Here is a 16,921-nt window from a genome sequence, read left to right as displayed (position 1 = left end):
TCTTACTCATTGATGTCCTTCACTAATAGTCCCAGAATTCCTCCCCTCATTAATTAGGCTTCCTGCCTGGAATGTGTCTGAGAAGGCAAGGATTTTTCCTCTCCCTTCTGACTAATTTCTGATGTTTCTGTCTTTCTGGAATTTTCCTCTCTGCTCTGCATTCCACATGCCAGGTAAACTTGCCTGTTGCACCTTACTTCTTCTCTATGGAAGGTCACATTTTATCGTTCTTTAACTGCCTTGGTGGTGCTTTGGTCAAATGCTTCTTCAGCTGGGGATCTTCCATGGATCCAAGACCTTCCATGGAGCTCCCAGACCTTTTACCTCTACATTTCCCTGTAAGGCATTGCTTTGTGCTTCATGGCAGAGCTGCCAGTCCTGAATTTGCCCATTTTAGCCATCCTTAAAGAGAACTCTCACCACGGCTACATGGCTCCTGCCTCCTTCTCCCATCCATGGTGGAATTGTAGGAATTCCGCCTCCTAAAACCAGGTTATTTCAGAGTTATTCCTGGTGTGCAGCAGCATGACTCCTGAGGCCTCAGGAAGGCCAGTATTTGGGTGTCAAGATGCTTCTTTCTGATGCAAAACACCTTATTTTGCATTTGTTTGGGTGGTTCTTTAGTTATTTAAATAAGCTGGAGCAAGCATGGCAAAGGGCATGGAGAGAGAGCTTCCCAGGATAGCTGGTATCAGTGATTCAGTAAATAATTGGCATATGGAAAACTGTTTCAGCCTTTCTCTGCACTTGCTGTGCAATCTGAAACACTTCAGTCCAGAGGTGCTGCGGGGAAACTTAGTTTGAAGTATTTGCTTGGTTCTCTTTCTTGTTTTTAACAATTTTTATGAAATCACATAAAAAAAATTCATACTTTGAAGAAAATGTCTATAAAGTTTCTGAATTCTGGTACTGTATATTGAACCTCTGATTTCCTCTGTCTCTAAATCAACAGCTTTTTCATTTTAAAAAGTAATCATTTGTCTGAGGTGATTTACCTTTCCCAAACCTGTGTTGACTTCCCCTATTAGATTGTACCTCTGCCACCGTATGCCTAAGCTGTCTATAAATATCAGCTAAAATGGGTCTAATATACATGCTAGCTATGAAATTCTCAGCCTCTCTCCCAGCCTTGCCAGATATTGCCAACTTCCCTTCAGTAATCACTTCAGACTTCCTAAAAATGCAATATTCAGCGATTCAGCTTGAATAGGTAAATCCCACCCAAGCAGGTCTTTGCCTTCAGATGCTGCCTTAGGATTTGAGCCCATTGAATAGTTCCCCTCTGAGGTCTCTAAGAGCCACCTAAATCTGCATCCCCTGCCCTCCTTCCATGTGCCCCTGTAGCTCAGGAGCAGGGGCACAGCCTGAAGAGCCCTGACCTGACTGCACGTGTTTGTAAAGGGACTTGCAGCACCTTACATGAGAGTCAGCATCAGTCCTTGAAGTAAAAATGATCAAAAAAAAGGGGGAGCTCAATGTTTTCCCACATAAAAGCTGTTTACCTTGAAGTGTTTATAAAAGCCTGTTGTTTTCTGAAATACAAGCAGAGCTTTTGAATAAGCCATGAGGAGGTAGTGGGTTTGTACCTGTGGATATCTTTCTTACATTACACCAGAAAAACCTGATAGATTGATTAAAATCTCCTACCCAAAGCACTACAGTTTTTTGTCCTTGTACTAAATCACTGTGTTGTAGAATGAAATATGCCTGAGTAGGAGCATCCACCGAGTGTCTCTTTTGCCTTTTTTTCCTCAAAGCACATTTCCCATCCAGGGCCACAGAGCTGGAAGCACTCAGAGCACGTTCCTTGCTCCAAATCCCTCAGGAGCCTGTGGGTGTTCCTTCCTGCTGAAGTGGCAGGTGGTGACAAACTCAGGCTTAGTGGAAGGATATTCCTTAAATGTCTTCATTTCTCTTCTTTGTTGTCCTTTTCCTCTCAGTCACCACCCCTCACCCCTCCTGCTCCACCTTTATTGCAGAGGCAGACTGGAGGAGTCACTGCGATTTGGGTCATAAAATGATCCACGGGCCTTATTCCCAAACTTCTGGGACATCTGTTTAAATCTGTCTTGGGCACATGTGAAATGTGTTATTTGTTCATTCATTAACTCCTTTTCCTGAGAACAGCTGGTGTGTCCCAGTCCTTGCCTGGGCACTGGGGGTGCAGGGACAGACCCCAGGTGCCACCAGGTTCCTGCTCTGAGCCAGACCCCTCCTCTCTTCCAGCCCTGACAACATGGGGCTGCTGGACCCGGCCACCAGCGATGGCAGGGTGATCTTCTTCCTGCCCTGGGAGAAGATGACGATCGCAGGGACCACGGACAGCCCCACGGATGTCACCTCCCACCCCATCCCCACGGAGGAGGACATCAACTTCATCCTGAGCGAAGTGCGCAACTACCTGGGCGCCGACGTGGAAGGTAATCCCGGGGGAGCCCTTCCTGGGAGGGGCTGGGGAGCTGCTGCTGCTGCCTGAAGGTTTTGTGTGACAGCTGTGGCTGTTGTGAGCTGCAGTGTCACCATGAGCTGTACAGTGGTGCTGTTCCTGATCATCCAGTGCAGCCATCAGCCAGCACCACCAACACATCTCCAGTGCCACATCCGCTTGTTTTTGGGGCACCTCCAGGGAGGGTGACCCCACCACTGCCTTGGACAGCCATCTTCCCTCCAGACTGAGGGTTTGGGTTATTTCTATTATTCTGGGAAAGCATTCGGACTGCTGTGTTTCTGCTGCAGCATGAAGTCTGAAAGCACTCAGGCAGGAACATTGTAGCATACTTAGGTTTAGGACAACCTGCTGTCTGGAGATGGGAAATGCTCGAGTCCTTGTTCCCCGGAGAACTGATGTCTGCATGTTGTATGAAGTTCTGAAAGTGTCCAGGGAAGCTCCTGTTGAGTGTCTGGAGCAGCAGTTGGTGTTGGAAGTGCAGGGGACGAGGGAGGGAGATGGGAATGTGAATAGGACAGAGATTAGATAGGACATTGGGAAGGAATTGTTCCCTGGCACAGGTGCCCAGAGCAGCTGGGGCTGCCCCTGGATCTCTGGCAGTGTCCCAGGCTGGGTTGGACACTGGGGCTGGGAGCAGCCTGGGACAGTGGGAGGTGTCCCTGCCCATGGGATGGGATGGGATGAGCTGTAAGGTCAGTCCCAAGCCAGTCCATTCTGTGGTTTCCCATGCATTTTCCAGCAGCACATCCAGAAGTGCTCAGTCCCTGTGGCTCAGCCCAGCTGGGCCTGTGCTGGTTTTCCTGTGCAGTTACTGTTTATAGATGGCTGGAGCTGAAATAACAGCAGCACTGCCCATATCAAGGCTCGGCAGCCCTGCCTCTGCTGCCAGAGCCAGTGCCAGGGTTATCAACTTCCACAGGCTTGGACACCTTCCAGCTGCTTAATTACAGCGTCACGCGTGCTGCTTTCTGCAGTTTCATTAGTTTATAAACCTAATACAGGATCTTGTGTCTGTGATTAACACTTCATTTTGGCAGGTTAAACATGCTGGCAGAGCACCATTGATTTTGGAAATCTATTCAGTGTTCTTTGGGGGATGTTTTTTACACCCTTTTAGTGATTTTTCAATTATCGGTCATTTGAAAGTTGTATTAAAAACATGTTCCAAAGACTTCCGTACAAAGCAAATTGGTAACTGCACTTAGGGTGAAGGCTGTGGATAAAGATGACTTGTCAAGAGGAAATCTTGGAATAATAACCTTCAGGCTAGAGGAAAAGTCTGGAAGATTTGAAAGAAAACGTTGCACTCATGTAACAACCTTTATTTTGGTTTATAAAACGTAATGTAAGGACTGTTCAGGTTCATTGGGAAGAATTTTCATGGAAAGGGGGTCAGGCTGGAGCTGCCCAGGGAGGTTTGGAGTCCCCATCCCTGGAGCTGCCCAGGGAACACCTGGACATGGCACTCAGTGCTCTGGGCTGGTGACAAGGTGGCCATTGGTACAAGTTGGACTGGGTGTCCTGGGAGGGCTTTTCCAGCATCAGTGATTCTGGGGTTCCATAGCCCAGCTTATCCCCTGCCTCTGGGGGCTCTCCCCAGCTCTGGGCTCACTCAGGGCCGAGCAGGGTGTGGAGCAGTGGGACCTGGGCACCCCTGGGCTCAGTGTGGCTCTGCACAGTGAGAAGAGGAGATGTGCTGGCAGCCTGGAGTGGCATCCGGCCCCTGGTCACCAACCCCGACTCCAAGGACACCCAGTCCATCTCCCGGAACCACGTTGTGACCGTCAGCGACAGCGGCCTCATCACCATTGCAGGTACTGGGAGTTCCTTAAAGCCACGGCTTTGCTGGGCTGCCCTGGGGATTCTGTGTGGAAATCTCGTCCCATGGTAGTTGTTCAGCTCCTCTAAGCAGAAGCTGCTCTGTCAGTGGCAGCGGGGCTGGCACCATCACATGCTGTATGGAATACACAGATATGTCTGTAGCATCTAGCAGCTTGTATTGTTCCTGCTTTCCCCAAATAACGAGGTGAGCTGTGTTCCCCCAGGTGGGAAGTGGACAACGTACCGAGCCATGGCCCGGGACACCATCGACACAGCCATCCGGGAGCACAGCCTGAAGGCAGGCTCCTGTGTCACCATGGGGCTGCAGCTGGAGGGGGCTCAGGACTGGAGCCCCACGCTCTACATCAGACTGGTCCAAGACTATGGACTTGAGAGCGAGGTGAGTCCTGGCCTCCTGTGCTGGAGGGGTTTGGCTTTCCCCTAAATCAAACACCGACATAACTTGGACTAAGGTCTGGTGAGCCCCATCACAGCTGGGACAGAGATAGTTCTGTCTGAAATAAAGTTCGTAATTCTTCATCATCTTCCCCTTTTTCCTTCCTCCTAATCTTGGCTGTTTCCTGCTTAAAAGCGCTCTGACTTGCCGCAGTCCCTGGAGCCGCTGTGCCTCAGCCGTGCTCAGGGTGTGGCAGGGGAGCTGGGCTGGCAGCCTGTGGCACACACACAGCGGGCCAGTGCTGGGCCAGCCCCAGCTCTCCTCCCACGCTGTCCCACTCCAGCACCCCTGGCAGCCTCTTTGGTACTGGGAATGAGGGAGTGCTCAAGGAAAATGTGTCTTTCTTGTGCTTTCAAAGCGTGCTGGATTTGTTTTCCTCTCCACAGGTGGCTCAGCACCTGGCTTCCACCTACGGGGACAAGGCTTTTGAGGTGGCCAAAATAGCCCAGGTGACAGGGAAGAGGTGGCCCATTGTTGGGAAACGGCTGGTGTCAGAATTCCCCTACATTGAAGCTGAGGTATGTGGGAAAGCCATGTCACCTGCTGTGACTCTGTCCTAGGGACGAGCAGGTCGGTGGCTCTGTGAAACATCTCCTTGAGCCCTTTCCTTTGGGGAGGCCAAGATATTTTCTGTGCCCGTACCTGGAGCACACTTTATGCATCGCTATATACACATACTAATATATTTATGCATAATTAAAGGTTTATATAGCGCCTATTTTTTACTTTGCATACAAACATTTGATCCCAGGTGGAGTCTGTAAAAAGTTCCAAGGAAAAGGGAGCTTTCCCAGCCCTGTTGCCAGGGCCTGGGGTGGTAGCCCTGGCCTGTGCAGGTGTCAGGTGTTAGATCTGCACTCCCCTTGCAGGTGGTGTACGGGGTTAAGGAGTACGCCCGCACCGCCGTGGACATCATCTCCCGGCGCACCCGCCTGGCCTTCCTCAACGTGCAGGCTGCCCACGAGGCCCTGCCCAGGATCGTGGACATCATGGGCAAGGAGCTCAACTGGTGTGAGCAGAAGAAGAAGGTACAAAGGGCCCTTTTCAGCTGCAGCTGCTTTGTTTTGCTTGAGGAGTTTCTGTGTTAAGGAGAGTTGGTTGAATAGAGAGCTACAGGTGATGTTTTATTCCCAGAATGAGTCACTTGGTGCATTTCGTTCTAAAGACTTTATCAGATGGCTGTGAAATGGGTTGGGATCGGCCAGGGGGTGAAGGGGAAGGGAGAAATCTCTGTCCTGGTGCTCCTCAGCCTTAGAAATGCAAGCAGGCTTGGCATTGCTGTCCTATTCCTGTCAGTTGTTTTGCTTTACTGACACTTTTCAACAGATCTGCCTGAGCAAAGGAAGCTCCTGTAACCACAAAGAACCTGCCTGGTGTTGAGCTCCCTGATTTTTTTCTGATTTTAGACAGCTGAGTGAATCATCATGCTAAGATAACAAATGACATGTTGTAGGATGGTCTGAAAAGGCCATTTCTTCCTGAAAGGGGCAGACAGACTGTGTGTGACTGAAGGTGTGGATGTTCCTGGAAGCATTTACAGAGAAATTAGAAATCCTTACAAGCCTGGATACCTTTTTCCAAGAGTAAAAAGTGCCAAAGTTTAACTTTTTGATACTTTTCAGCTGCCATTTGGTTAACTTTGGGACCTCAGAAAAGTACTGGTTAAGTGGAAGAACCTAATAATAAAGTATAAAAAATTAATAGTTGTGTAAGAATTTGCTATTGCTCAGTACCCAGGTTTTGTGTTTTCATTGTAGGAAGAGCTTGAAACGGCCAAAACATTTCTGTACTATGAAATGGGCTACAAAGTGAAAACAGATCAGTTGACAGACAGGTCTGAGATCTCTCTAGTGCCTTCAGACATCGAGAGGTGAGTGGGGCAGGAGAGCTGGCCGTGCTGCTGTCCCTGCAGCCCCACGGCAGCCCTGACGCGCCAGCCCTCCCTCGCAGGTACAAGAAGCGCTTCCGCATGTTTGACAAGGACAAGAAGGGCTTCATCACCACCCTGGACGTGCAGCGTGTGCTGGAGGTGAGTGCCCTGTGCTCCTCACCCCTCTGGGAGCAGCTGTGGGAAGCAGGAGAGGCCCAGGCTGCTGAGCCCCCTCCTGCTGTGCTTGTCCCGTGCAGAGCATCAGCGTGCAGATGGACGAGAACACCCTCCACGAGATCCTCAACGAGGTGGATCTCAACAAAAACGGGCAGGTGGAGCTCAACGAGTTCCTGCAGGTACGTGCTCCGCTTGCTGCCAGGAAAGGCTGGGTTTTTAAAAGGCAAAGACACTGCCAGGGAGTTGTAGTAATTTAGATTAGCAAATTTTGTTTCCCGGCCAACGCACCAAATAATGTGGTGATTTTAAAGCATTAGCTAAAAATCACCAGAAAACTTACTCATCTTTTGCTGTGAGATATGGATTAGGAGAAGGGAAAAACAGGCTTAAAACTTAAAAGGAATAAGGGCTGAGTTGGAGACCAGGGCAGTGTTACCTGTGGTGTTGGTACAAGGGGCTCACAGAGCCATCCTCAAGCAGCTTGGAAATTCAGGGGGTTTTTCCCAGTCAGACTCAAAGAATGGATTCAATTTACAAAGTATGCCCCAGTCCAGACCTGAATTTGGCATTTTAAGCCCAGAAATGCTGTTTAAATATATTTAAAATGATGCAGGTGTCCATTGGAAGGTGTGTTATCTGGCATTATCTGCAGCTGTTAAGGGTTGTTATAAAAATGAGTAAGCTAAGAAACTGTATAATAAACAACTAAATAACAAATAGTAATATAACTATAATAATAAACTGAAAAACTAAATAATAAACTGAATACTATAAAGAATGAGCTTGTAGTTAGAGCTCATCCAGGCCCTATAGCCCATTTTAACTCCTGGGCTGGCTAAATGGTCCCAGTCTCTGAAGAAAATGACATGCATCTGCTTTTTGGGGGGCTTTCAGGCAAACCCAAGGGTGCTCCCTTTGCACGTGCTGGGTTGGTGTTTGAGGAGCCTTTTTTGGGGTGGTATTTCAGAGCCTGCCGTGTCTCCCCTGCCCAGTGGCAATGATGAATGCCAAACAGGAGAGAAATTAATGCTGGGGATTTTGGTCAATGTCAGCCCTTTCTTCACTGTGTCAAGTTAAACAAACAAGATCAAGGCAAAGGAAATGGTAATTGTCTCTCTGGAGATGAGCTGGGGATAAGAGCAGCATTGTTGAATCTAAATGCAGAAAATTTTCACAGGTTGTGTCCAGCATTAGCAAAAAGGAGTATTTATTTGCCTAAAATACAGCAATTGAGCTGAGGAGCTGCAGTGAACTTGGGGGAAGGGGAAAAACCAAACCAAACAAAGCGGGGGGAAGGAGAACCAATGGCTTTGGGAGTTTGTGCTGATCTGCTCAAATGGGAGAGAACAGCCCAGCTGGGTTCTGGCTGCTGGAAAGAGACACCCTTGTACCTCCACTGGAAACCTTTCTCTGGTTTCTCTCCCCCTTCTGCAGGGCTGAGTTAGCTGGAGTTTGGTTAGGCCAGGTTGAAACAACCAGTAATTGTTGTTGTGTGGGGTTTGGGGCATTCTGGGGTTTCTCTGCTGGGCTGTCCAGCCTCAGCAGGGATTGCCAGCCCTACATCACCCTGTGCAATGCAAAGTGCAGTGCTTAGGAGCAGTTTCATGATTGTGTAAATCTGTGTGGCCCCTGCACATGGCCCAGAGCAGCCTGGGTGTGGAGCAGCAGTGATGGCACTGCAGGGCTCAGCCCTCTCCTGTGCTCCAGGGAAACACTCAGTGCTGAGCAGGGAGGGTGCCACTGAAATGAACTGGGGTTGCCATGCAAGGAGCAAAATACATTAGATGTTTGTTTAATTTTTTAATGGATCTGTTAAGTCAGTGCCCAATACTTGGGTGTTTGCTTTCTGAAAACTTTCAGGTAATTGTGTTTCAGTGCAGAACTTGTGCAAGCCCTGGGCAAATATTTGTGGAGCTTTGTGTTGGAAAATAGAGCAGGTTGTAGCTGGGGGCTGCCTGGTTTTGCAGGTGGGAGCAGAGCAGGGCTGGCCCTGGAGCCCTGGCCGCCCCTGGTGCTCCCAGTGCCCGTGGAGGGATGCCCAGGCAGGGAGCACAGCTGGCACAGGGCACACCTGGATCCCTGGATCCCTGGAGCTGCTGGCACTGGGGCTCCAGGAAGGAGAGGGAGCCTTGGGAACCGGTGTTGGGATGTAGAGGCAAGCACCCCATGTTAAACCAGGGGGAATCATGGAATGCCAGAGTGGTCTGAGCAGGAAGGGACCTGAAAGCCCATCCCATTCCTCTAAAGCACATTGCCCCAAGCTCTGGCAGGCGTCACTGGGCAGGAGGCAGTGCCTCTGCTGCTGGGACATCCCTGTCTGTGCACGGGCCTGGCCTTCTCCCTGTGCTCTGCAGCTGGGAGGGGAACACTGCACGTTTGCACAGGTCCAGCTGCAGGTGTAATGAGCAGCTCTTCCTGGGGGGGGAAGGAATCTGAAGGGTTCCTGCAGTCAATGGGAGTAAGAAATTGCATTTGGCAAGTGCTGATTGCTTCCCCAGCACTCTCTGCAGAGCAGGCTGCAGGTAATTTCAGCTCTAATGCTGGCTTTATCCATGGGATAAAAGAGAATTAACTAAAATCTTAGCACTAGTGTGCTTTCACTGGGAGAGAGCAGAGTCCAGCTTCCAGGACTTAAAAGCAAATTAGTTTTAAAAGTCTATAAAGGAATTTGGATTTGAAAGAATTGTGGGAGTCAAGTACAGTGGCTCCAGAGAAAGGCATGTGGGTGGAAAAGGGCAGGTCTGGAATCGGTGGTGGATCAGGAATCATGAAATCCCTGCATGGTGTGGGTTGGGAGGGACTCTAAAGCTCATCTTCAAGCCAGGGGCAGGGACACCTTCCACTATCCCAGACTGCTCCAACCTGGCTGCTCTGGGCACCTGTGCCAGGGCCTGCCCACCCTCACAGGGAACAATCCCTTCCTAAATGGGAAAATATCCTGAATCTTCAGTGAGCTGCATCCTTCAGATACTACAAATAACCAAAGAAAGCCTGTGCATCCGCTGGGTTATCCCACATTCTGAAATGTCACGGAAAAACCCCAGTGACGGTGTTTGTCCACACTGGTGTTGTCTGCACTGCTTCCAAGTGGGTCATATTTGGTACTTGCACTCTTCCTGCCACCCACACCTGTCCAGAGCAGCCTGGGTTATTCCTGGGGATCAGCCTGTGTCATTCCTGGGGATCAGCCTGTGTCATTCCTGGGGATCAGCCTGAGGTGTTCCTGGGGATCAGCCTGAGGTGTTCCTGGGGATCAGCCTGTGTCATTCCTGGGGATCAGCCTGTGTTATTCCTGGGGATCAGCCTGAGGTGTTCCTGGGGAGCAGCCTGTGTTATTCCTGGGGATCAGCCTGTGTTATTCCTGGGGATCAGCCTGTGTTATTCCTGGGGAGCAGCCTGTGTTATTCCTGGGGTGTGGGGTGTGGGAGGGAGCTGGAGCGAGGCTCTGGGGCCGCGCTTTGGGCTGCGCTCTGGCACTTTGTCTGTGTGGGTTCAGTGCTGTGGCTCTGGGCCCAGCAGGGAGGGCTGGCAGCCCGTGAGTGACCCTCGTGTCCCCGTGTCCCCAGCTGATGAGTGCCATCCAGAAGGGCCGTGTGTCGGGGAGCAGGCTGGCCGTGCTGATGAAGAGCGCCGAGGAGAACCTGCGGCGCCGCCAGGCCATCCCGGTGGACCGCAGCGGAGGGGGGCTCTGAGCCCGGGCTGCCAGAACATTCCAGGGCTCCTGATCCCCCTGGCTGGCTCAGTGCAGCTCTCCCAAGAGACTTTGGTGCGTTTGTGGTTGTTGTGAATGATTCCCTCCCCGCTCCGGTGCCGCAGTCGCAGCGTGGCCTCGGCAGCGCGGGGTTTGGGCACGCGCTCCTGGCCCGGTTTGTGTTCACGGTGCTCAGAGGGAGCCCTGCCCTTAAACACGCTGACTTCTGCAAACACAACATCTCACAGCTGCTTCTGCCTCTTCAGCCAGGAGCAGGAGAGGGAAAGCTGTAGTGGAGACACCATCCCAAAGGAGCAAACCCGGCACTTCCTGGGGTTGGGGTGGTGGAGACCTGTCCTGAGCCTTCTACGGGTGATAGGCTTGCCCTGTTTGTCCAGTGGTGCCAGTATGGGGCCACCCAGAAATTCCAGCTGGAAAAAACCACCTGGATTAATCACCCGAGGTAATTCTGTAGCTGAAAGCTGGAACAGCTTCCTTTCTTCCCTGTTAACACAAATAAACTGCCTCTAATAAATGGCATTGTCTGCAGGTGGTGCTTTGTGCAGTGAAATAAAGGCAAAATGTGTTTTATGCTAAAAAGTGTTTCACATTTGGGGCAAACCCTGATGCTCTGTAGGATGGGGCAGGTTTTGGTAGCACAGCAGTCTTAAATGTTAATTAAAAATGCTCAAACACAGTGAAAAAAACAAGGTGCGTGTCTTGCATCCTACTAACTTTTCTAGAGAAAACGGCTGTTTTTCAGCAGGTTAAACAAAAAAAACAAACATGGAGCCCTCACTGGAGCTGTGTCCAGCTGTACCTGCCTGTTGTCCTCCTGCTGCTGGGTTGGGCTGAGATCAGCTGGGACATTTCTGCCCCGTGTAGAACAAGGCAGGGAAACCTGGTTTACTGCTGGATTTGGCATCTGCTGGATCCCCTGAGTAGAGCAATTTCCACCTCAAACCAAGTTTCCCTTCCCAGGGGTCAGAATTCCTGCTGAAGTAAAATTTGATGTGTTTAACTGATATCACCACACCCACTGATGGAAAGTAACAGGGCAGGAGCGAACAGCAAGGATTCCTTGGATATTTTAACAGGGAGAATGGTTCCAGACACAAATGGAGTGGTGGGATGTAGCACCGTGAGTGCAGATGCTGTGTTTGGCTACAGAAACAGAACCCTTAAAAACAGCATCAAACATTCAGGTGTTGACAAACAGTAGATAAAAAAGAAAAGGGCAAGGTTCACCTAAAAGGAGTTCCTGAAAGGGTTCAGATGGGTTTTGCATGCTCAGTTGGATTTTTGATGCAGATGTTGTTCAGGTTCTGGCTTTGTGCTTGGAGCAGGGGCTGAGGGAGGGGAGTTGGCACATCTGACACCACAAGGGTGTTCTAATGAGCAGAGGGGTTTGTTCCTGTGCTCCTGTAGGCTTTTCCTTGTGAGCTGTGTTCCAGAATGTTCAGGTGAAGGATGGAGTGTTTGTGTTTCCAAACCCACAGTAACAGATTTCACATATCCTGCAGAATGGAGGGAAATGAATGTGTAACACACAGTAATTTTGGCTCAGTGAGCAAGGGAAGGGGTTCAGGATCCTACTAGTAACAAAAGTTCAAGGGAAAAAAAAAAGCAAAAGTCATGACACCTTTTCTAGGCCACGTGAAGAAAAAATATTTCCAATATTGGACAGGTTTTTTGTAAAGAAAAAGTATTTTCACTATTGAACAGCTTTTGTACAGTTTAAATAGAAATTCTCCACTGCTCTCTAACTGACATCGTTAAAATAATAACCTGAATTAATGTGGGAAGCAGGGTTTCTGTGCTGTACCCCAAGTGTGCACTTTGTTGTTTTGCTAACCCTGCATCTGGAATGTGACTGTGGGGTTCTCCTGGCTGTGTGTGTCCCCAGCCATGGAGTTCCTCTGTGTCCCCTCCTGCATGGCACAGCCAGGCCTGCAGTGACAGGGACAGCTGCATGTGTCCCCCAGCAGCTGAATCTGCACATGGAAAAGCCCCAGGTGTTTCTTTACCCCCTCGTTCTGTCTGCAGGAGGGTTGGCTTTGCTGTCTGGGGTTTTTATGTGAATGTATGATGTCACTGTCTTGCTGTGCTCATCTGGGATGGAAAAGCTGCAATGGGATTATTGCATTTTTTAATTTTTTTTTTTTTTTTTCCTTTTCTTTTGGTGAAGTGAAAGATTTCTGGATTTTCTGTGGGTATTTTGTATTTGAAATAACCTGTCTGTGTGGGGAGGGGGGATCCATGCAGTGTCTGTATAAATACCTGTATGGACACACTGCAGGTTTGCACGTGGCACTTAGCTCTGTTGTCAGGTTCCTGTTGCAGCCTGGGCTGTTCAATGCAGTGTTTGAGGCTGGGTTGTCATTTTTATAACTGTCTTGGTGTTTTCCTGCCATTATTTATTACCTTTGATATCTGGAATGAGCCGCATGCGTTTATTGAGCAATAAGAGGATGTATTTAATGTGCCTTGTTTTTAACTGAGTAAGGACTGAAAGCATGAATCAATAAATCTGGTTAAAAACGCTCCTTTGGCTGCCAGTTTGTTGTGGCAGGTGCAGAAATACCTCGGGGTCACCCTGGAGGGGATCCTTGGGGAGGAGGAGGAGGAGGGGATGGGGGTGTGTGGTGAAGCCTGGCTTCATCTCAGGGCTGAGTGCGGTGCAGGAGGGGGAGTGAGGTGTGAGTGGCACAGGTGAGAGCTGAGGGGTCCTGCAGTGGCACAGGTGAGAGCTGAGAGGTTCTGCAGTGCCACAGGTGAGTCCTGCAGTGTCACAGGTGAGAGCTGAGGGGTCCTGCAGTGTCACAGGTGAGTCCTGCAATGGCACAGGTGACAGCTGAGGGGTCCTGCAGTGTCACAGGTGACAGCTGAGGGGTCCTGCAGTGGCACAGGTGACAGCTGAGGGGTTCTGCAGTGTCACAGGTGACAGCTGAGGGGTTCTGCAGTGGCACAGGTGACAGCTGAGGGGTTCTGCAGTGGCACAGGTGAGAGCTGAGGGGTCCTGCAGTGTCACAGGTGAGTCCTGCAATGGCACAGGTGACAGCTGAGGGGTCCTGCAATGGCACAGGTGACAGCTGAGGGGTCCTGCAGTGTCACAGGTGAGTCCTTCAGTGGCACAGGTGACAGCTGAGGGGTTCTGCAGTGTCACAGGTGACAGCTGAGAGGTTCTGCAGTGCCACAGGTGACAACTGAGGGGTCCTGCAGTGTCACAGGTGAGTCCTGCAGTGGCACAGGTGACAGCTGAGGGGTTCTGCAGTGGCACAGGTGAGAGCTGAGGGGTCCTGCAGTGTCACAGGTGAGTCCTGCAGTGGCACAGGTGAGGACTCCTGCAGTGGCACAGGTGACAGGTGAGTTCTGCAGTGCCACAGGTGAGTCCTGCAGTGGCACAGGTGACAGGTGAGTCCTGCACTGCTCTCTCAGGCTGCAGTGCCAGCAGCCACAGGAGCTCTGGCCGATAGATCCATTTCCCAGCTGGGTTTGCTGGCCAGGAGCAGCCCCCACACAGAGCAGTTTGATCCTGACCCAGATCAGGAGCAGTGAACAGGAGAGATTTCCCAAACCTTTGGATGATGTTCTGTGCCAGGTGAGTCCCGTGGTGATGAATGTTCTGACAGAACAGATCCATCTCCCCTGCCGGGGAATCAGTTAGCAATGGCAGCACAATCTTCATAATCTCCAGATTATTTCCTGGCTGAATTTGCTCTGGTGACAGGGACATTGCCACGGAGCTGTGTACAGGGGCTGAGTACAGGCAGTGCCTCCACGTGGGAATGACCCAGAGCAGAGGGGAACTACAGAGATTATGGATTTTCCCCTAATCCACGGTGTGTAAGTGACAAGGCAAAGAATGTTTGCTGTGATCAGCTTTACCCCAAATATTTTGCAGCACTAGAATTGCCTCGTGTGGAGCTCCTGGCTGTGCTGCTGGAAGGGGTTTTGGGGCCGGTCCCTTCCTCTGGCATCACCCCAGAAGGGTCAGAAATTCCCATTTATTGTCCCTGTCACAGCCTGGTTGGAGATGGGGAATAGCAAAGCAGCGTTTGTATTTCAGCACCGGGACACAGCTGGGTGTGTCCTGTGGCACAGGGGACGTGTTGGGGACACCCGAGGGGTCCTGCTGCCCGGACAGCTCTGTGCCCCTCAATGTCACCTCAATGTCCCTGCAGTGTCCCCTCAGTGTCCCCACAGAGCCCGGAGCCAGCACTGCCCGAGCCGGGCTCGTCCCGTGGCACCTGCCCAGCCCCGGGGCTGTAAAACCCGGCACATTTCGGTATTTCACTGCACATCCCTGGGGCTCTAAACCCGGCACATTTCGGTATTTCACTGCCCATCCCTGGGGCTCTAAACCCGGCACATTTCTGTATTTCACTGCCCATCCCCGGGCTCTAAACCCGGCACATTTCGGTATTTCACTGCCCATCCCTGGGGCTCTAAACCCGGCACATTTCTGTATTTCACTGCCCATCCCCGGGCTCTAAACCCGGCACATTTCGGTATTTCACTGCCCATCCCTGGGGCTCTAAACCCGGCACATTTCGGTATTTCACTGCACATCCCTGGGGCTCAAAACCCGGCACATTTCGGTGTTTCACTGCCCATCCCTGGGGCTCTAAACCCGGCACATTTCGGTATTTCACTGCCCATCCCCGGGGCTGTAAAACCCGGCACATTTCGGTATTTCACTGCCCATCCCCGGGGCTCTAAACCCGGCACATTTCGGTGTTTCACTGCCCATCCCTGGGGCTCTAAACCCGGCACATTTCGGTGTTTCACTGCCCATCCCTGGGGCTGCCTCTGCCCTGCTGAGCCCTCACAGCCCACCGGGACCTGTGGGAGCTGGGGTCACACATCCCACACTGCCCAGATGAGCTGAACATCACCTGAGGGATGTGAGGGTCACACATCCCACCCTGCCCAGGTGAGCTGAACATCACCTGAGGGATGTGAGGGTCACACATCCCACAGTGCCCAGGTGAGCTGGGCTCATCACCTGAGGGATGTGAGGGGCTGGGGTCACACATCCCACCCTGCCCAGGTGAGCTGAACATCACCTGAGGGATGTGAGGGTCACACATCCCACCCTGCCCAGGTGAGCTGAGCATCACCTGAGGGATGTGAGGGGCTGGGGTCACACATCCCACAGTGCCCAGGTGAGCTGAGCATCACCTGAGGGATGTGAGGGTCACACATCCCACCCTGCCCAGGTGAGCTGAGCATCACCTGAGGGATGTGAGGGTCACACATCCCACAGTGCCCAGGTGAGCTGAACATCACCTGAGGGATGTGAGGGGCTGGGGTCACACATCCCACACTGCCCAGGTGAGCTGAACATCACCTGAGGGATGTGAGGGGCTGGGGTCACACATCCCACACTGCCCAGGTGAGCTGAGCATCACCTGAGGGATGTGAGGGTCACACATCCCACCCTGCCAGGTGAGCTGGGCTCATCACCTGAGCACATCACACCCTCCCCCTGTGCCTTTACTTGCCAGAAGAGGCAGACTGGGCTCTGGCTCCCCACCCCCAGATGTGCTTGTCCAGCTGCTGCAGCTGGAATTCAGTGGATCTGTAAAACCGACAGGGTCGGGGTGCTGTCCCCAGTGCCAAGGTCCCCCCCAGAACAAACCCAGGGCTCCGCTGCCCTTCATTCGCTCTCCCAAATTGTTGCTCCGTTTATTTTGCACAGATTAATTTATTATTTTTGCATCTCTCCAATTAACTGATTTGCAATTCATTCCCATGCAAGCGGAGCTGTTCCTGTCCAAGTCGAGGAGCTGTAAATCTTGGATCTGTTGAGCTGACAGGGGAATATATTTCATTTTTCCCCATGAATCATTTGCCATCCTTATTGCAGAAAAATGGCAAAATTATGGTGTACTGTGTTTTCATAAATTACTGCTTTTCTCTCCCCCACTGCACTCCTCTAATTTGTAATTTCCTGGGAGGAAGAGGAGTGTGGGAGCCTGGAGTAGCCAGGTGATAGGGCTACCTAACCCAGAATAGGGCTTGTTTCTCCCCAAATTGGCTGAAAATCTGTCTCATCTTTCAAATTGCACATGGGACAACTAAGGAAGCTTTCACAAGAATTTAAGAACTGATTATTGCTACTGAAGTTATTTTGGTTTGGTGTTAAGGGATTATCCAGTTAAACTGTTGTAGGAAGGAGGGAGCTGTAAGCAGGGATATTTTACTGAGATTTTTTTTCCACCTTCCTTTAGATTTCTGCTCTCTTGCATCAAAATCTTCCGAACTGCAGAAAGCTCAGGATTTTTCTGGTTTAGGAATGTAAAAAACAAAAGTCCTCATCTAGAACCCTATAGCTGGCAGAACACTTAACACCTTCCCTATAATATTTGAAATCCTAGAAATACATATGCATTTTCCACTTGAGGTTGAGCTGGGTGGCCAGTTCTGATTAGTGACTCATTGCATCAGCAA

At 50.9% G+C, this 16,921-nt stretch overlaps 1 protein-coding gene across 3 annotated transcripts in view; it reads left to right on the top strand.

Annotated features, from left to right (window-relative positions):
• The window catches only part of GPD2 (glycerol-3-phosphate dehydrogenase 2), a 51,253-nt gene extending 38,248 nt beyond the window's left edge, over window positions 1–13,005 (top strand). For 2 of the 3 annotated variants that reach the window (XM_058839821.1, XM_058839822.1), the window contains exons 9-17: window positions 2,227–2,420; window positions 4,129–4,263; window positions 4,495–4,670; window positions 5,114–5,245; window positions 5,597–5,755; window positions 6,485–6,597; window positions 6,678–6,756; window positions 6,855–6,953; window positions 10,341–13,005. In XM_058839821.1, the coding sequence (XP_058695804.1) occupies window positions 2,227–2,420; window positions 4,129–4,263; window positions 4,495–4,670; window positions 5,114–5,245; window positions 5,597–5,755; window positions 6,485–6,597; window positions 6,678–6,756; window positions 6,855–6,953; window positions 10,341–10,466 (1,213 nt within the window). In that variant the 3' untranslated portion in view covers window positions 10,467–13,005. The remainder of the gene's footprint in view (window positions 1–2,226; window positions 2,421–4,128; window positions 4,264–4,494; window positions 4,671–5,113; window positions 5,246–5,596; window positions 5,756–6,484; window positions 6,598–6,677; window positions 6,757–6,854; window positions 6,954–10,340) is intronic. The other variant, XR_009277743.1, reaches the window with a different exon arrangement.
• Window positions 13,006–16,921: the final 3,916 nt, after the last annotated feature.

The sequence above is a fragment of the Poecile atricapillus genome, chromosome 5 (assembly GCF_030490865.1).
Source record: "Poecile atricapillus isolate bPoeAtr1 chromosome 5, bPoeAtr1.hap1, whole genome shotgun sequence".
Lineage (NCBI taxonomy): Eukaryota > Metazoa > Chordata > Aves > Passeriformes > Paridae > Poecile > Poecile atricapillus.
The sequence above is the reverse complement of the archived record's forward strand: the minus strand, read 5'-3'. Positions and strand labels throughout refer to the sequence as shown.